The following is a 19,722-nucleotide window of genomic DNA, read 5'->3' on the forward strand; positions in this document are numbered from 1 at the left end:
CCCGGGGTCCTGGCTGGCAGCAGTTAGAAGAAACCATGAAAACAGTTATGAATTTACCATTTGGAATAGGAGTTCCCTTCTGATCCTAGCTGTGGGAGATAATTCACGTCCTGGATAGTGAAGTTTATAATCCTATCCAATGTAATTGAGCATGTTCTAGTTATCCATTACCTAATCTTTAGTTAATCCTAATAGGTTTTGGCCTCAATGTTTTCTTGTGGCAGTGAGTTCTACAGATTAATTATGTTATATAAAAAGGCTTTTCCTTTCAATTCTACATTTGCAACTTTTAATTTAATTGAATGTTTGCTGGCTCTTCTGTTACGTGAGAAGGAATAAATAGTCCCGGGCCAATTCGTTGTATTTATACTGTTAGTGCGTCTTCCTCTTATTTCCATCACCAGCCCTAGCATAAAAAATGTAAAGCCTAGCCACAAGAATGGTCTAATAGCACAAAGACTCAACAGGGATATTTTTTCATAATCAATTCTTGTTTGTTCACAAAACTGAACGTTTCTGACATGAGTTTCTGCAGGTTCCAGTAGGAATAACAGAATGGAGCTTCAAAGATTTACTGTCCCTTGGTCCTTAAGTTTATCACACTAACACATGTAAAGTAAAAACCTGCTGTGGTTATTGTAAACATGTGTCGGGGGGGGGGGGGAGAAAACCTCCTTTCACATGACACTGTCAGCCTGACGTACATAGAGGCGCATTATCTGTGGTTTCCCTGAGCCATCTTTGCTGTTTATTGTATGCACCTGATGGCTCTTGCTCCGAGGTGGGAAACTCGACTCCGTGCTCGCTCCGGGAGGTGGGAGGCGGGAGGCCAGCACCTTCTGCCACACGCCGCCTCCACGGAGCCGAGAGCTGCTGGGAGCGCCTGCGGACAGCTGCTTCTGCCTGTGGTCTAACATGAAAACTCCTCTCTTTAATCTTGACGTTAAGCCTGCGACATCAAGTCAGTCTTAAGTCTTTTTAAGGACCGTTGCTGTTCCAGAGTTCTGGCACAAGGAGCCATCATGGGGGTCTCTCTTTAGGAATTTATAAGAGTCCCTATAATTATCTTTATAGGCCTAGGCTTGAATATTAAAACAACTTGTCAGTAACTAGGGAGAGGGTGAACCAGCGGTGGGAGGTGGTCCAGGCTGGCTTGTCGGTGCCTCCTGCTTTGTGCTGGAACCCAGCGAGAGGTCCCAGGAGGAGCTTAGTTAAGAGGAAAGCCCAGAGCCTCCAAATTTAGTTTTGAAAGTCAGGCAACTTTTAAGTGACCTGATCAGGGGAGATGTTGATACCAGCCAAGAAGCAAGGACATTTTCACTTCTCAAAAAGCCCATCAAACACCAAAATAAACCCCAAACTGCAGCAGGGCAAGTATTGGATCTGGAAATTTTGGTGAGTTTCGGTGGGACTGTTGAATTTCCTGCTGTCAGTATTGCAGCACATTTTGAAATGAAAATCAGTCATGACTGCTGATGTTCGGAGCTCTGCCAAATAGGTGGACGCGAGTTTGTTAGCTGTGAATCCTGCTTATTTCCATCTGCGTATGAAAACAAAAGGCTTTGAAGGCCTGTAGGGATGATTTTGCCACTCAAACAGCAGCAAATGTGGGTTTGGAGTAAGGGTGTTTTATTTTAACTTTCACATTGCAGCAACTGCTGGAAACATGACAAAATGAACGGACACTCAAACTTGCTGGGTTTTTGTGTTTAAGAGTGTAAAAGCATGAAAGTAGGATGTTGATTGTCTGCGTTGGTGCTCCAGCTCTGCAGCCAGCTGACGGGCTAAGGCTTTCCTTTTAATTGCTAGTAGCGAACTCGTCTGGAAAAGTTTGCTTGACTTTGAATTCTGATGTGTAAAGCTTCGTTTACTTACTTTCTATCTTTATAATGACAAATAATATCCTTTCATCTACTCTGACTGTAAAGATACCTTATGTCTGCTGGGGAACGTGTGATGCTGCTTTGCCGCTGTGCGTTATCGGTGGGTGAGCTACAAGAAAGCATTTCCTTTTTAAAAATTGCCCTGAACCCCCACCTCCTCAGTCCTGGGGGTTTTAGGTGCGTGTTGTGTTGTACTGCAGGAGCTTCTGCAACACCGCGTTCGTTTGTGGGTCGTACCCTGCTGGTGGCGGGCGTTTCCCAGAAGGATCTCTTGGCCCTTCGTAATTCACAGAGCCGCCTTTGCTCTTCCAGTGTTTTTAAAGAGGAACTATTAAACCTGCAGAGAAAAGAAGAGGAATACCATGGAACGCGTCAGGAGAAAAGCTGCAAGTGCTAAAGAAACCTGATGAAGTTGTTCCTAAGAACTCTCTAGTTTTACTTTCCAGCCGTGTGTCCATCCTGCCGTTCCTGCCCAGAGCTGGATGGGAACTGCCGTCTCAGCAAGAGGTCCGCGGTGTCTTGCCTAGGTCTGTGCGTTGCATATGAGGTGTTGAAAATAGTGACTGTAACAGCTCGGTAATTTAAATGTTTTATTTATTTTTATTTAATAACTTGACATTTTCAAGTCTCTTCTGTTTTGGTTAGTTTGGTTTTTTTTTTTTAAACTCAGTCTCATACCTCTCTAGGAAGGAAAAGTGACCGTTTTGTACTAAATTGTAAACTAATGTGCTTGTTTAAAATAAATCACAAACATTTGGCCGAAGCGGTGCATTTTGGCTTTTTACTTGTATTTTTTCAAGTTCTTTTTAGCTAAACCATATTGCAGCTCGTACACACACCCCTTTCAAACCGGATTGGCCGTTTTACCTAGGTACTTAATCTTGAGAAGTACCAGGAACAGGTAAACTTTTACTCCATTTCTTTCACTCTTTTCCCATAACTTTATAAAATATCAGCGAATGTTTGCAGGAGTGATGGAAAAATTGTTGGATTCTGACCAATTACTCGCACGTTACCTCCGTATATCGACACACATAAAGAGCTTCCTTTCCCTTGAAGCCGAATGTTTCTTTGGCCCGGATGGCGCTTACCTCCGCTGGGCGCCTCGGAATCCTTGGGCAGCTTCTGGCACCCGCAGCGCCGCCGGGGAGGTGGGGTGGGTGACCGGCTAAAAATATCTACCAGCAGAAGTACTCCAGGATATTTTTAGAAATCAGTAAGATCTCTAAACCTGTAGATAAGGTTCTTTGAACTTTGGCACTGCAACTACTCCAGGGAAACTGTGTGTCCTTGCTGGCCTGTGGCCTTGCCTGGAAAACAGGGCTGTTCCCCTGGAGAACCTGATGTCCGGGCTCATCGCCTGATTGCTGTGAGGGCAAACGCGGACGTTGTCCCTGCTGGGGCAGGCTCAGGAGTGCCCTGCCCTTACCACCCCAAGTTCATACACCTGCTGCCTCGTCTTAAAGAGATGCTAAGGGTTGTCCTGGGAACTCCCTGCTGATCTCTACAACTGCCTGAGAGGGGCTGGAGTGAGGGGGGGGTTTGGTCTCTTCTCCCACGTAACAAGCGGTAGGATGAGAGGAAACAGCCTCAAGCTGTGTCAGGGGATGTTTAGGTTGGAGATTAGGAAAAATGTCTTTACTGCAAGGGCTGTCAGGCATTGGAACAGGCTGCCCAGAGAGGTGGGGGTGTCACCTTCCCTGGGGGTGCTCAAAAAACTTGTAGACGTGGCACTTGGGGACATGGTTTAGGAGACCTGGTAGTGTTTCACTGGGGGTTGGGCTTGATGATCTTAGAAGTCTTTTCCAACCTTAATGATTCTGTGATTCTGTGATCTGATGCTCCGTTGTCAAGGTGGGGGGAGACAAGGGCTGCCATACGCAAACTGGCACAAGTTCCTTGGAAGGAAGGAAGGACGGTGCAGCCTTCAGGTCTGTCCACAGAAGGGAACAGGGAAGGGAATATGTTTAAGCCCAGACTTCTCAGGGAACCCAGGGAGGGAGAGAAAAACAGGAATAAATATATGTTTGGTGGTTTTGGTTTTTTTTAATTGTGACACACCACAATGAGCAAGAATCTGGGCAGGTTCTGATGCTACAACCTGAGCAGGAGGGCACAAGAGCGTGTGTAGTGCAGAGATCATCCAAAGGGGCTTTTGTGGAAACCTGACGAGATGGTGCCACAGTGCGAGCGACTTGGGAGGGCTGAAAACATGAGGCTGTGCAGGGCTGGCGCGTGCCATCGACGGTCCCAAGCGGGACATTGGCCACCGCCCTCCATCCTGCGCAGCCACAACCCTGCCCTGTGCCACGTGTGCTGGGGAACAGCCACCACCCCACAAACACACACCCCCTTTCTTAAACTGCTTCCTTAGAGGATCAGACTAAAAATCCACTTATAAAACTGAGCTTAAAAGAGCCTGTGTGGGTCATCACCTGCCCCCACCACCACCCCTACCACGCCCAGAAGCTGTTTGTGGCCCTGGGGAGGGTTGAGATGTCCCAGTGCTGGTGGTACCCGGCAGGACCCATCGCGGTAGCCGGGACCATCTGGCACAGTGCTGGTGATGCTCCACCAGTGCTCTACCCGTACCCCAGCCTGGCGTTTCTAGGTACTTCAGTCAGAGACCCCAGATCCTGGTCCCCAAAGTGTCTCCCTGCATTATTTTCCAACCCTATAGGTCTGAGCTGTCCCGCGGGCTGCGACCCGTCCCCCAGCCAGATGAACCATCTGAGGGGCCAGTCCTGACCCCTGCAGCCCTGGACCACGCAGGACCCGGAGCAGGCAGGAAGGCACCCTGGGGTGCTCAGGAGCTGTGCGGGGCCAATGTGGGTGCCGTGAGGTTGGGGCTCGGCGCTGGGCCCGCTCCCCGGCTGCCCCCACAGGCAGGCGAAAGTCCCTGTGCTGCCGTCCGGCAGGAACATATGTGTGTTTGGAGGCTCCCGCCCCTAAGCTGCTTTTATTAATTTGTAATCCCCTGCAAGCAGGAGGTAAAGGGATTTGGGGGATTAACGGGCTCACAGTAACAACCACAATTATCAGCTCCGGCTGCCTGGGGCAAGCGGTACACGCACGCACAGGGCTGTCCGCCCCGGCGCAGGCACACACAAGCACACAAACATGAGCCCACAGCCCTCTGCACACACACCAACACCTCCGCACACGCAGATGCGTGAGTACCCACGGAATAGAGCCTGAGCACGCAGGTACGGATGCAGGCTCCCACACCTGCACGCACACACAGAAACCTGCACACCCCTACAGGCACACCCGCACAGATACACAGGCTGGCACACGCACCCCTTGCGCCCACAAGCGCGCACACAAACTGCGTTGCAAACAGGCGCATGACCATGCACACACACACAGCCGCACACACAGCCCCGCCTGTGCGCGCCCCTGCATGCCTACATGCACACGCGTGCTCCTGCACATGCAACTACACGCGCAGCCCTGCGTGTGCGTGCCCCTGCAACCCTACATGCACACGCGTGATCCCGCACACGCACCCACACACATGTCCATGTCCGCCCTGTCTCATTTAGCGCAATTAACCTGCTGCAGCCGCAGGGCACTCATTGCCCTGGGCAACCCCCACCCCCCGCCTCCCCGCGTTACCTCCTCGCGCTCATTAACTAATTAATAGAGGGGGAAGAGCCCCCCCCGCGCTCCTCACGGGCGGCGTCGGGGCAGACCCACGCCGCGGGGGGCAAACGAAATCCGGGCGCGGGGACGTGCGGGGGGCGGCTGGTCCCAGGGGGAGGCTCGCCCCGACGGCGACTCCCTCGCCCCCCGGCGTGCCGCAGCCGGGGGCTCGGCGGGGGCCCCGGGACCGCTTTGCACCCGGGGGCAACGGCTGCACCCTGAGCCCACGCGTCGGGCGCGGCGGCCACGCGTGGGACGTGGCGGTGGTGGTGGTGGTGTTGACAGTACCCCCCGTCCCCCCCTTCCTCCCGCTTTTGTTATGCTAAAGAGCCCGGCGGTGCCCCCGCGGGGCAGCTGCGGCCCGGCCCGACGGCGCGGTGCCGCCCCCGGCCCGCCCCGGCCCGCCCCATCCCCGGGCGGCGCCAGACCCGCGCCGCTCCCTGCGCGCCCCCCGCGCCGCTCCGCCACTCCTCCGCCGCCACCCGCGCACCTCGGACGGCGCCCGCCGCGCCCGCGGGGGCCGCGATGCTGCTGGAGCGGGTCCGCGCCGGCTCCGAGAAGGCAGCGGAGCTTTGTCCCTTCCCGCGGAGCCCAGGTGAGGGACGGGGACCCTGGGGGGACGGGCGCGCAAATATCCGCGTTCCCCGGCGGAGGCACCGGTGGCGGCTCTGGGAGGCCCGGCGGGAGCGGGGCGGCCCTCGGGAGCCAGCCGGTGCCCGTTCCGCGCTCCCCGGGGCACCGTCGGGGCTGGCTGCAGGGGAGGGCGGGCGGCCCGACGGCAGCGGGGGGGGTGTCAATCCCTGTCCATCCCGCCCGCCCCCGCTCCTTGTCGTTCTCCCCTGCATCCCCGTCCCCGACACCCCGGACCGGCCCACTGCCCCGCGCAGCCCGGCGGCTCCAGCCCCGCGCCCGCTCCGGACGCCCGGTTGGTCCCGTCGGGGCTGGACCGGGGATTCCCGCCCGCCCCGGGGGTAAAAGCCGCCCGCCGACCCCCTCATCCCCGGCCCGGCCGCGGCGGGAGTTCTGCCCCGTACCGGGCAGCGCCGGCTCCTGCCCCGCGGTCCCGCCGCTCCCCGCGCAACGAGGGCAGGGACGAAATGGGGACTTTCTGCCCGCCGCTCCCCCCCTGCGGTGGGCACCCCCTGCGCGCCCCGCCCGGCTCTCCCCGGCTTTTTCCCCGCTTTGGAAAAACTCCCGTTAATTCCTCTCCTAAATATATTTTTTTCTTCCCGTTTAACGAACGGACACAGCGATGTCGGGGCGGGGAGAACAGGCTGCACTTCCCTGCCGTGTCCGGGGCCCGGGGGCGTCTCCCCGCGGGTGGCCGATGCGGGTCCGGTCCCGGTGCGGGGCCGTCCCGGTGCTCACCAGCATCGACTGCGCCCGACGGGGGCTTAAAACCAAACCAACGAGAAGCCGGGGCGGGGGCCCCGCCGGTGTGCGGGGGGTGCGGGGGCAGTGGGAGCGGGACCGACCCCGCAGCCCCCCCGGGCAGCACCCTCCGTCGGGCGGCCACCCCCGGTCCCGCCGCTCGGTCACCGCAGCCGCGGTAACTGCGCGTTTGAGGCGGCAACCGGGAGATGCTTTTGCTCTCGCGGGGTGGGGGCGGCCGAAAGCGACCCCCCCGTAAAAGGAACGACGTGAAAACGCCGTTTGTTCGCAGGACGCGACGCCCGTTCGTGGCACCGCGGCCCCGCGGCCCCGGGCGGGCTCCGTCGGGTCCCGGGAGGCAGCGGGAAGGAGCGGCGGGGCTCACCGGGGCCCGTCGGCGGCAGGACCGGATCCGGCGGTGCTTTGCCCGGACCGGGGGACGGGGGGTCAGATCCCGGGGTTTGTGGCTCAAGAGCTCGGGGCAGCGGCCGGTGCTGCCTGACGCCTTCCCGCCCCCGGCGCCCCCCGCCCCGCGTTTCGTTTCGGGGCGTCCCGGAGCCGTCGCCCTCCCGGGAAGGGGCGGTGGAAGGCGATGTGCCGGCCCCCGGTGCGGGGATTAAATACATGCCCTGCCCGGCGCTTCAGACCGCACCGGCGGGGGGGGCCGGCGTCTAAAAATAACCCGCTTTAGCGAATTAAATCCCCGGCGCCGCGGGGGTGGCAGCGCCCGGTGGGGGGGGGGGGGGCGGGACAGGAACCGTCGCCGTGGTTTGGGGGCGCCGGGGAGGGCCGGCGGGGGGAGCGCGGCAGTTCCGCACCCCAGGCCGGCCTCGGCAACGGCGGGGGCTGCGGCCGCGCCCCGCGGAAGATGCGCCCGTGCCCGCGGCCCGCCCGAGTCTCCAGGCAGCGTGAGAGCCGCGGATCGGGACCTTGCGGGGCTGTGGCGGGACCTTGCGGGGCTGTGGCGGGTTACCGGGCCGGGGCCGGGGCCTTTAGCGCTGCCGTTATCGGGGTTATTTGCTTGGCCGCGGTGAATTGCTGAGGAGCCGGTTAATACCTGTAACGATACTATCTCCCATCTCCGCCTCCCCACCCGCGCAGCCCTGCATTTCTGTACCTCCATACGTGGTTATCTTCGTGTATCGATACTTTTCCGTCTGCATCTCTCTATATCTATACAGCCGTGTCTATACATCTTCCCGCCTGTATCGATACTGATATATCTATATTTATGTGCCTTTATATCTACATTTTTACCTACCGATCTATAGCTATATACCGATATTCATATAATTATGTCTGTCTGTACATTTTCGTTCTCTGTCTACTGTATCTGTTTATTTTTGTATCTATTTCTCTATATCTGTATCCTTATGTCGTCTCTTATCTTTCTTATCATATCTCTTATAATCTCTGTTGGTACCTGCAGGGCGACAGGACAAACCTACCGGCTTTTTATTTTTAGTCTAATTCTCGTAATTTTTGGCAGTTTCTTCCCCCCTGCCCGGGCTGTCCCGCCGTTATTTTGGAATTGTAAGAAAAGGAAAATTTTGGTGAATTTTGGAATTGTAAGAAAATGCAAAAAACGCCCGAAAAAATCGCGTTGCAACTTTGCCGGCGGCTCGGCCCGGGGCTTCGTTCCGTTCCCATCACCTCCCTTCTCGTTTCCCTCGGTGTCCCCTGGCGCTTTCCCCGGGGGTGCCCGGCCCGCGGGGGTAGAGGGGGTGGGTGGTTCGCTGCTCTCCACGCGCGGGAAGAGGCTCGCACGGCGCCGCGCCAACGAATTTGAACGAATAGTTGTTTTTTTCGGGCCGCTCCCCGGGCCACCCCCGGGTCCCCCGTCGGGCGGCAGCAGCCCCGGGGGCGGCGGGGCGGGCCGGTGTCGGGGCGGGGGGTTAAGCGGGGCCTGACGCGGGCTGCCTCCCCGCAGAGATCCCGCTGTGCGCCGGCTGCAACCAGCACATCGTGGACAGGTTCATCCTCAAGGTCCTGGACCGTCACTGGCACAGCAAGTGCCTGAAATGCTCCGACTGCCAGACGCAGCTGGCCGAGAAGTGCTTCAGCCGCGGGGACGGCGTGTACTGCAAGGAGGACTTCTTCAAGTGCGTGGGGACGGGGCGGGACGGGACGGGACGGGGAGAAGTCTGGGTGGGTGTTGGAACGGCGGCGCCCACGGGCACGCGTGGGGTTCAGCACCGCGGACAGCGGCGCTGCGGGGTTCAGCACCGCGGACAGCGCCAGGCCGGGCCCTCCCCTCTCCGTGTCCGTCTGTCCCCTCTCCGTGCCCGTGTCCCTTGTCCGTGTCCGCCCCCCTCCCCCGTGTCCGTGTCTCGTACCGTGTCCCCTCTCTGAGTCCGCGTGTCCCCATTCTGTGTCCGCGTGATCCCTCCATGTCTGCGTCCCCCCCACCGTGTCCGTGTCCCCCCCCTTGTCCGTGTCCTGCTCCTGTGTCCCCTCCCCCGTGTCCGTCCCCCGTCCCGAGTCCCCTCACCGTGTCCGTGTCTCCCCCCCTTGTTCTTTTTCGTGTCCGTGTTCCCCCCTCCGTGTCCGTGTTTCCCCCCATGTCCCGTCCCCCCCACGCCGCACTCAGCAGCCGCCGCTTGTCGTCCCCCCACGCTCAGGCGCTTCGGGACGAAGTGTGCCGCCTGCCAGCAGGGCATCCCCCCGACCCAGGTGGTCCGCCGGGCCCAGGATTTCGTTTACCACCTGCACTGCTTCGCCTGCATCGTCTGCAAGCGGCAGCTGGCCACCGGCGACGAGTTCTACCTCATGGAGGACAGCAGGCTGGTCTGCAAGGCAGACTACGAGACGGCCAAGCAGAGAGGTACCCCCTGCCCCATCCCTCCCACCCCCCAGGGCAGGGGGGAGGCGGCCCGGGGCCCTCCTGCCCCCCGGGACACGCTCCGGCGCCGGGCGGGAGGGGTGCCGGCAGCGGCAGGGGACGGGGGGGGAGATCCCCGGGGCCCCTCCGTGGTAACTTCGCCTCCATCTCGCACCGTGTCGGCAGAGGCTGAGTCCACGGCCAAGAGACCCCGCACCACCATCACGGCCAAGCAGTTGGAAACCCTTAAAAACGCTTATAACAACTCTCCCAAACCGGCGCGGCACGTTCGGGAACAACTTTCTTCGGAGACGGGGCTGGACATGCGGGTGGTGCAGGTGAGCGGGGGGCGGCCGGGGGTCCCCGGCGGGGCGGGGGGCGGCGGGGCCGGGGCCGGCCCCGCGGAGAGGGAGCTCCCCGCCCTGCCCTGCTTGCAGGTCTGGTTCCAGAACCGTCGGGCAAAGGAGAAAAGGCTGAAGAAGGACGCGGGAAGGCAGCGGTGGGGTCAGTACTTCAGGAACATGAAGCGGTCCCGGGGGACCTCCAAGTCCGACAAGGACAGCATCCAGGAGGAGGGGCCCGACAGCGATGCCGAGGTCTCCTTCACAGGTCGGTCCCCGGAGCCCCGCTCCCAGCCGGGCTTTGCTGCGTGCTGCCGGTGTCCGGGCTGCCCTCCCCGTCTCGGTGCTACGTTAATAATCTCCAGCCATAATACAATGAGTGAAAACAAGCGCCCGAGGAGCGGGGAGAGGTGCGGAGCTGCGGGATTTACGGGCGGGGCTGCGGGGGGGTAGCCGGAGCCGCCGCAGCGAGGGGCAGCCCTGGCTGAGGAACTGCAGGGGAAGCTCCGCTCTTCCCCCGGGGGGGGGCTGCTTCGGGTCCAAAAAGGGGCAGGGAGAGCCCCCGCGGCCGGCGCCCCGCTGTGAGAGCTGCTGCTCATAGACAGCCTTTGCAAGAGACTCTTGGAAATACAAAAACCAGAGAGTCCGGAATCACTGAACGTTTCTACTGGAAAAGTATGTAGAAATATTTTTTTTTCCTCCTATTCATAGGATTTCAAATTAATCCTATGGTTTTATTTGCGTAGTTACTAGTTAGGACTCCTTTCCCGGTTCTGCCTGAGTCATCAGCTCTCCGCTGCGCTGTGAAAGGGAGATTGCTGCGTGTTGGGAGGTTTCTGCATCAGAGGGTCGCATTTTCGGAGCAGAGATTTCTGCCAATAAGTCCAGGGACGTGGCTACGCTAGCCCTTGCCCTGTGTAGCCTCATCCCGCACTCTCCAGACCCAGGGCATCTGCTGTAGGAGCAAGTCGGAGGGGGGGGGGGGAGGGGGGATTAGTGCCTGCGGCGCTGCTCGGGGGCACATTCTTCACGGCCCCAGCACCAGCCCAGAGCTGCCCCCGGGCCAAAGGGTCCCTGCCAACGCTCTCTGGTCCGTGCTACCCACCGCAGTGCCCAAATGGGCCTCTGTGTGTGTGTTGTTTTCAGGAACGCAGGAGAGAAGCTGAAAAGCAAAACTCTGCGTGCATTATTTACACAGGGACACGTCTATAATGCATCTATGGTCATACACACACAGCTTTGCGTCTCAGCTTCTCTCCCATGTTCCTAAAAACTATTTGATTTTCAAGTCTGTTTATACACGCTGTGCATCAGCATCATTAAATATGAATATACTATAAATAATAACTAAAAAATGTTGAACAATTATTGATAGCTCGATGCCACAAACAGGTTTGTATCCTAGGCAACAGAGCAGCTCTCGCTGTCCATAAAGCCCCTAACAAATGCAAACAATTTTTACCGGTAACTTAAAAAATATTGCCCATTTTTCAGAAGTGTTTTTAGTCATACAGGTACATTTCATTAGCCTGGTCCTGAGCAGAGAAATACTGCTGAGATTTAGTATTCTTTTTTTTCTGAGCAATGGAGAGTTTTTCTTGCATCCGTGAGTGCTCAGCTGGCTCCTAAAAATGATATCAAAACTCAAGATAAACCTCAAAGCCAGATAGAATTGCAGAACAAAAGGTGGAAAGACCCTGAACTCACATTCCCCTTTAAAGGATTATTTTTAAATCACGGTCTTATATTTTAATATGTACTTTTCATGCATATTTTTAAAACCCAAGATGTATTAGATGTTTGTACTCAGAAAAAAGAATAATCCTGGGGCCTTCTATGAGGATCCGTCAACAAGGATGGGAATAATAAGGAATTACAAGGGGCAATTGCGTGGCTGCTCAGCTCCCATCCATCTAATCTATTTATACCCAGAGCTTGCAGGAGTTCCCGTGCGACTGCTGCCAGCCGTGACGATTGCTTTCCCAGTAAAACCAGTCCATTTCCCTTTCAGATGAGCCCTCTATGTCCGACATGAGCCATTCCAATGGGATTTACAGCAATCTCAACGAAGCATCCCCTGCCCTGGGGAGACAGGCTGGGACCAACGGGAGCTTTGCTCTGGATCACAGCGGCATCCCGGCTCAGGACCAGTACCACGACCTGCGATCCAACAGCCCCTACGGGATACCCCAGTCACCAGCTTCCTTGCAAGCACTGCCAGGTCACCAGCCTTTAATCTCCAGCTTGGTTTACCCAGACAATGGCTTGGGCATCATGGGACAAAGCGGACAAGGGGTGCCCCAGTCCATGAGGGTCTTGGCCGGGAACGGTCCCAGCTCCGACCTCTCCACCGGCAGCAGCGGGGGATACCCGGATTTCCCTGCCAGCCCAGCCTCTTGGCTGGATGAAGTTGACCACGCTCAGTTTTGATACAGGGTCCACCACCTTGCAGCAGGAAGGGAAAGGACTCGGTGCTGTTAAACGTCATCTACTCTTGGAAATAAAGGAGGGACAGACCGTGGTCGCTGAGCGGGGCAGGAAAGAGTGACGACACGGAGAGAGCGGGTGTGCGTTCGGAGGGCGACCCAGCAGTGGGTTGGCAGAGGACGGTGGGCAAAGGCGGTCACGCCGCAGTGATACGGAGCGTCCAAACGAAACTGATTATTGTGTCTTTACTAAACACCAAGACTTGTGCTTTACAGATTTGATATAAGGTATTTCGCTTTCTGTTGTCAGTGCATTCTCCAAAGCAAGGACTTGCTTCATCACCCATCCACACCGAAACCTTTTAAAGAGAAAATAAAGTCCTCACCCATGGTAAAAGGCGTGACAATGTCTATATTTCTATAGGAGAAATGTTAATAGTGAATCGCTTCAGAAATCCATGGTAGAAAACTCTGTTCTTCCAGCAGATTTTTTAAAAAGTGCACCGATGCGGTATGTTTTGTTTTATTTTGAATTTACATTGACTTTTCTAAAATGAAACACTCTTTAATATGCCAATCATTTATCAACAACCCTTTTCCTTTGTGAAATGAAAATCATATGTTAATTCTGCTTCTCATCTTTTTAATTTGTAGATTGCTAGTTTTATCCTTCCATACAAGCATTAAACCGTGAATATATGTATTTATTACCAAATAACTACACTTCTATCACGCGGTCAAGAGGTGATTTTTCTTGACCCAGGAACACTAGCAGCTCTGGGTTGTGAATTTTATGCTTTTCTTTCAAATTCCTTTGCAACAGTTTTACTGCAAAGTGTTTCAAAAATCACCCTGATGTCTCGTTGCCAAATACCTTCTCGGGGGTCTCTCAGCAGGGGGATTCGGTGGCTTTAGTTCAAGCCGTTCTCCAGGCACCGCTGGGAGCGCGTCGGAGCGAGCAGATGCTTTCCTGGTGACCCTTCTCTGTTTCAGGCATTTGTGTATTCACGCAGATATAGCGCGAGCTGATTGTGAGGAAAGGCAAGACAATATGTATATCGTTATCTGTAAAACTTATGGAATTAACTGTAGATTATGTGAATGTCCAGTGTCTTTTATTTATATTCTCGCTTTCTCTCTGATGATCAAATACTTCAAGATTACAAATAAATTTGTCAGCTAAACTTTAAATAGTCTTTTGCTAAATTCACATCGAAAGCATCGATATAGGTAAATACCATACCTGCAACTAAAAGGAAAAGCCCCCAACACTCAACCCCACGATTCAACAAAGTGTTGAAATGAGCTCTTCCCTTTAAATACAGGAGCAACGCCATCGATGTAAAAATGCTTTCATAAACTGAAACAAATAATGACGGTTTTGGAGCCTGGCAATCCTTGGGAGATCCAAGCACTGTTGCTTTAGACATGCACAGGCTTTGGTCGCGATCAAGCTATTTTTGATGCATCATGGGTTATTTTTTAGCATTCATTGAGAAGGTAGAAATATGTAGAGCAGAAATCTGTGCTGATAAAGTAATAGAAAATAGCTGAGTGTGATACTGTCTGTCTGTGGACAGAAAGTGGTGCACACGAAACACTAAAAGTCAGTTATTGGATTATTTCAAAGAGAAATCAGAAAGAAAAGAATAAAACCCCCAAGAAATTAAGCTGGACTGAACATGTGTGTGTATGCACCCACGAGAGGTCCATGCACACACGTGTCTTCATATACAAACGTCTGTAGTCACGGTCCTCAAAGCAGAGCAAAGCACTTTGCTGAAGTCTCCGATTTAAGAATCAGATGGGAAACACTATTTAAAGCACAGGGGCTTCGAGCCTCTCACTCCCCTGGGAAGCCGGGGAATAGTTGTTCCGGGGTCTGCAGTGTATATCAAGCATCTCTGAGAGCATGTGAACCCGGGAGGCCGCCAGCACCCCGGCCCGGCGTGCTGCCCCGGGGCCTCGCCAGAGGTCAGGCGGCGACACCTGGAAAGTCCATCCGGGTTTTTGTTTCTTACTTTTTCTAAAGGCGGCTGCTGGAACAGGGTGACGTGACGTTGTCTCCGGTCTCTTGCTAGAATGGCCCGTGCTGTTCTGCAGCTGCGGGGGCACGTGTGCTTGCCCTAACACGCTCCCTGCTTTCTGGGCCTTTGCTTGGCGGAGGCGGGACACTGACGCCTCCGGGGGCGAGAAGGTAGTGACAATATTTGCAGGAAGGTTTGGCTTTGCAAAACCCTTGTTAACCAGCAGCGCTGTGTAAGCGTCCTTACAGCTTCTCTCCCTCCCGTTACACAGGCATTGCACCCGAGGAGAGGAAACACGCCCAGTTTCTGCTCTCAGTGAGCTATCGGAAGCCTGCCCAAAGCAAAACAGGTACATGCATACTGCCCGCGTGCTGCAATAGTCACTCAACAGAGAAACTCAGGCTTTTTTTTCAGGAGACCCAGTCCAAGAGCTACGGCAGGGCAGGGAGAAGCCCCACTGCGTGACACCATGGGATTTTTGGCGTAAAAACACCACATCAGGTTAGACCTGCGGGTGAGATGCGCAACTTTGCTTATGTCTCTGCTCCTGGGGGTGTTTTCCGCTGGGTGAAGCTGTGTCTCCTGCAGCCAAGGCAGAAATGTGCCTCATTCAGGTCTGAGCCCAGAGCTGGGCTCAGCAGCAAGACTCTGGAGCTGCTTTTTCTTCCTTCTCCAGAACTGAGTAATAAAGAGACAACTGTTGCTGCTAGCCCGTAGGAACATTGCAAGGACATTTCTTTTTGAAATTTATGGAGCAATTAGAAAATGATGGGATTTTTAAAAAGCAGATTACAGAACTTCACCCAAAGAGAAAACAAGAGTTTGTGTTTTCAAGTATTCTGTGTTTTCTGCCCTCTTGCCCTGTGATCTAGAAAACACCCTCACCAAAGCTGGCTAAGCTCTTTGCATCAAAACATTTTGGCAGTCTAAGTATAAATAATGTTTTCCTATAAAAGACTAAAAAAGACTCTAAAAGACTTTTATTTCCTAAAAAAGAAAGAAAGAAGAACAGAAAGACAGAAACATAGTTGATTTTAGGATAATGCTGCCGTTTTAAAACCACTGTCAAGAAACTGTAGTAACTGAGCATGTATTTTATAGATCTTTTTTTCATCGCTTCCCTCCCAACAAATAACGGGCACTGTTGTTCCTCTCGCTCTGGGAATTCCCAGCGGATGGCTGAATTTAAGAAAGGAAGAAATGCAAATTCCCCCCACCCCCCCACCCCCAGCCTTTGTGCTTTGCTCTGAAAGGCAGAACGGGCTGAAAGTTGCCGGCGCTTGTGCTCGCCTGAACACGGAGAAGAGCTTCCCGAACGTCCTGATATAAAATTCAGGGATTGTATTTCAGCCTCTCCTTTCAGGGCTGAGGCTCAGGGATTCCATTAATATAAATGCTTTCTTCCCGTTAAAAAGAAAACCAATTTGAAAGAAGCAAATAAAACTAACACTAGCCAGCTGACTGACAGCTTGTAAAACCCAAGCAGAATTAGGACGAGGGGTTTTGCGGTGCTCAGTTTGCAGGTGAGCTTTACAGCCTCCCCTGATTTGCGTGAGCGCATGACATGGGAGGCAGGAAATTTTTTCCACTTTCAGTGAGGAAAAACTAATGTATGAACCTTTTTTTTTTTTTCTGAACATTAATCTTTCAGAAGCAGTTGTGCCTAAACTTGCATTCCCTACAGATGCAGGAAATGATTAGATTTTGCATCAAACAGTAGAAGTAACTTTTTTTTTTCCCCTATTCTGATTTCCTGTATGAGGCCAAGGCAAACAAACCCACAAACCCCCCATGCTAGGAGAGACAGACACCACCTTACTGCTAAATCTTCTCTGCAGTTCCTGCGGGGGTGTCAGCTCTGCAAGGGAACCTGTTTCTTGCAGCGGGCGAGGCTGTCGGCGCTCGCAGTAACCCAACGCCTGACCACCCGGCTGGAAGCAGCAAGGCCAGCGGGAGCCATGTGCCGGGAGGGAGGCTAATCCTCCCGGCTCTGCTCGCACGGCTTCTACGGGAGCTACAACGCGAGGAGCCGGTGCGAGCCGAGCCAAACAGGGCTGGGGCATGCGGTTTAGTCCAGCCTGATCCAGGGGAGCGAGGTGGTGAAAGGGGGTTAACCCTGGCTGGGGTCGTAGGGCTGGCCTGGGGCCAGCCCGCTTCCCTGAGGCACAGGGCTTGGGGACCTTAGTGCTCCCCTGGGGACGTGGGGCAGGTGAAACCCCTCGCCCACAGAGGGTGGGGAAGGTGGCTGGTGCCGGGTCATCCTCGGGGTCCCCTCTGGCAGCTTCTCCCAGATGTGTCAGAGCGTCTGAGCAAAGGTGTTCTCAGCACCCTGCGCATCCCGCCTTGCCTCTCCTGCAAGAAACAGGGTCTGTGGGAGCAAGGCAGGAAAGCAAAGAGCTGCGTGATTTATACACTGAAATAACATTTAAAAGCAGAAAATTACTTTGTTAAAACCCGACAAGAAAACCAAGCTAGCAAAAATATGCTGAGAAAAAAAGCAAAGGTGTTTAAATTAGTTTTTTTTTCTTTCTGACATCTTTACTGTGTGTCTAGGCGGGAGTGCATTTTGCACTAAACCACACGTGCAGGCGTGTTTGTTGGCACACGGGAGTAGCGGGTAGGGAACAGAGCCTGGGGAAAACGTTGATTTAGGATGCAGAAAGTGTTGCTTTTGTGCTCAGCATTTTGCAATCTGGGGATGAAAGATAATTTAATAGTCAAATATGCAAGGCTTCTGGATTTAAATGAACTTTTCCATGTTAGAACACAGTCAGTTTCTGTGCATTATTTCTCTTGCAGGATACACAAATATACATGTGTGTGTGCACGTGTGTGGGCAGAGTGTAGGGAAGGTATGTGCACTGCCTACAGAAAACACAGACCGTGAGCCCCTGACAGAAGATGCTGTTTAAATGGTCTTTTCTGGTTTATAAGCAGAAAGTGCGTACCGGCTATCACGACATTTTGTCTTCTTTCCATTTTGAATGAAGACTCGGGTAATTTCTAACAAACGAATAAAGCAGACCTGGTGTAGCCGCGGGGGCTCTGGGGCCAGGCAGCCGGCAGCGGCATGCCAGGACCGGCACTGGCCAGCGCACCCTCACTGCTGTTTCGGGGCTCTGGGAAGAGCGATGCTCCCGCGGGAGGAGCATCCGAATGGAGGGGACCCGGGACCCTTCCTGCACAGCTGATGACCTGACCCGTTTGCTCTATGTGAAGCGCTGAGATTCTTGCTCTGAATGCAGGGAAAATGCAGAGGAAAGCTCACAAATGGCTCCATCCTGACTCACCAGAGATGTTTTTTTGACACTTATATATGACCCAGACCCTCCTCCCGCAGCAGAGGCAGAGCTGCCTGTGGGGAGACGGAGACATCCCAGAGATGTGGACTCACGAAATATTCCAGCAAAGATGCTGCGTTTTAACAGGCAATTTTGGTCACCAGCCCCTAGTTCAGACAAAACCAAACTCCACGCCCCTTTTTAGCTCCCTGGTTACTTTTCCCCCATGGTCTGAAGAGCGTCTCTGTCTCTCCAGGGAGGGCAGAGCCACTTGCTGCCAGTATCTGGCTGGACACACACCCTGTGTCCTGCTCCCACCCGGGCACTGGCCTCTTCCAGCTCCTACGCAGGAGCCTGTAAAAAGTCTCCGAGTCAGCTGGAGGCAAGTAAATCATTCCTGACAGCTACATCTCTACAGGGCAGTTAGAATTAATGTAACAATTTGGCGTTTAATGAAGCAACAACATGCTGAGCTGCAGAGAATAGCTGGGACCTGCTGCAGTCATATTATAATCCCTGAGGGACCCAAACAGCAGAGACTTCATCAGATGCTGACTTGTTAGGCTGAGCAAACTGCCATGTGGGAGGAAAGCGGAGTGGCCAGGAGCCGGCAGCCCCCTCCAGCTGGGAGACAGCCAGCGTCGGCCAGCTGAGCGCGGCTTGCAGGGACCAGCCTCCGGCTCGGAGCCCAAAACCATGTGGCCTTGTGCTCCCGGGATGGGCATCGGTCTAAACAGAAGGAGCAGCCCAGGGGATGCAAGGGCAGGTTGGTTGCGGATTGCCCGTGCCGCTCTGCTGGGAGCTGCGTGCCGAGGGTTGCGGGGAGCCCTCATCCTAAGGCAGGTCACAGAGATGCTGAATCAATGTTGTTTGGGTAAAAAAAAAAAAAATCTACTGAAGGTTGTTGGAAGAGTAGCGAAAATAAATCAACGTTGGAGGTGCTGCTGGGCGGGAGGGAACTGGCAGAACAATATGTTTTGTAAATAAAAACCAGCTTGATCAGGTGTTCTGCACCCAAAAGTCTCTGATTTCCACGGAAGTTGCAGGTATTCCAGCCGTCTCCAGGATAAGTCTTTTTAAAAACACGCACTGCATGAGGGAGGGAGGGAAGGGACAAATGCAAATGACATTGGAGACAATCTCCCGTCTCCCATGTATATACATATGCTCTCAAAGCGTCGCAGTTTGCAGCAGCTTGGATGCTTTAAAATAAATCATGCAGTGCATTTAAATTTTTTTCTAGCTTTTAAATGAAACCATAGCACAAAACAACATCCTCTCGCTTCCAAAGCCATCCATGCTGGTTCTCCTCTCCAGGGCTGGCTGGTGTGTGTGTGTGTGGCCATAAACCTCAGCGCGTTTTGTTGTGAAGCCTCATGGTCACCGGCTTTAAGGGCTTGACAGGTTTATAAAGTGCTGAGTGTCCCAGAGGGACGGCGGCACTGTTTGCAGAGAAGATGAAGCGTGCCATATCCAGCTGGTCTAACAAGGCAGCGGGAAATCTAAATTAATTCAGGAATCACTTCTGTTTTTCCAAGGGAGGATGGTGTTCTCAATCTATGGAAATAGCACATCAGGAGAATACTTATTAATGGCAGGCACGGGGGGGCACAATGCCAGGCTCCCCTCTCTTGTAGCGGTGTAAATCAGGGGGCATTTAACAGAAGTGCAAAGCAGCAGAGCGAAGCAAGGGCCCCAGGGCTGTGCCACCACACAGCACCCCACACTGGGTGGGGATTTGGGATGGAAAGTTTATTTCCACTTGAAACAGGTGATTTACTGAAACCTGTCTGTAAAGAGGGATCAGCCTCAACAAGTCCCACCTGGGCTCCACAGGTGAGGCCAGAGAGGAGTTATTTAATGGCTCCTGGCTGCCCCTTTCTTAGAGCTGTGTCCTGGCTGGTTCCTGGCCTCCCCTGAGCATCAT

At 54.2% G+C, this 19,722-nt stretch overlaps 1 protein-coding gene across 1 annotated transcript; it reads left to right on the forward strand.

Moving 5' to 3' along the window:
* Window positions 1-6,053: 6,053 nt before the first annotated feature.
* On the forward strand, window positions 6,054-12,605 carry LHX3 (LIM homeobox 3). The gene is made up of 6 exons (XM_075112004.1): window positions 6,054-6,123; window positions 8,830-9,001; window positions 9,521-9,723; window positions 9,907-10,058; window positions 10,158-10,329; window positions 12,073-12,605. Exons 1-6 carry the CDS (start codon window positions 6,054-6,056, stop codon window positions 12,489-12,491), a joined length of 1,188 nt encoding a protein of 395 aa, XP_074968105.1. The 3' UTR covers window positions 12,492-12,605.
* Window positions 12,606-19,722: the final 7,117 nt, after the last annotated feature.

The sequence above is a fragment of the Phalacrocorax aristotelis genome, chromosome 17 (genome assembly GCF_949628215.1).
Source record: "Phalacrocorax aristotelis chromosome 17, bGulAri2.1, whole genome shotgun sequence".
Taxonomy (NCBI): Eukaryota; Metazoa; Chordata; class Aves; order Suliformes; family Phalacrocoracidae; genus Phalacrocorax; species Phalacrocorax aristotelis.

Coding starts and splice junctions, on each gene's coding strand:
- LHX3 (XM_075112004.1), top strand. CDS start 6,054: ATGCTGCTGGAGCGGGTCCGCGCCGGCTCCGAGAAGGCAGCGGAGCTT. Junction 9,724..9,906: donor CGAGACGGCCAAGCAGAGAG/GTACCCCCTGCC, acceptor CCGTGTCGGCAG/AGGCTGAGTCCACGGCCAAG. Junction 10,330..12,072: donor TGCCGAGGTCTCCTTCACAG/GTCGGTCCCCGG, acceptor TTTCCCTTTCAG/ATGAGCCCTCTATGTCCGAC.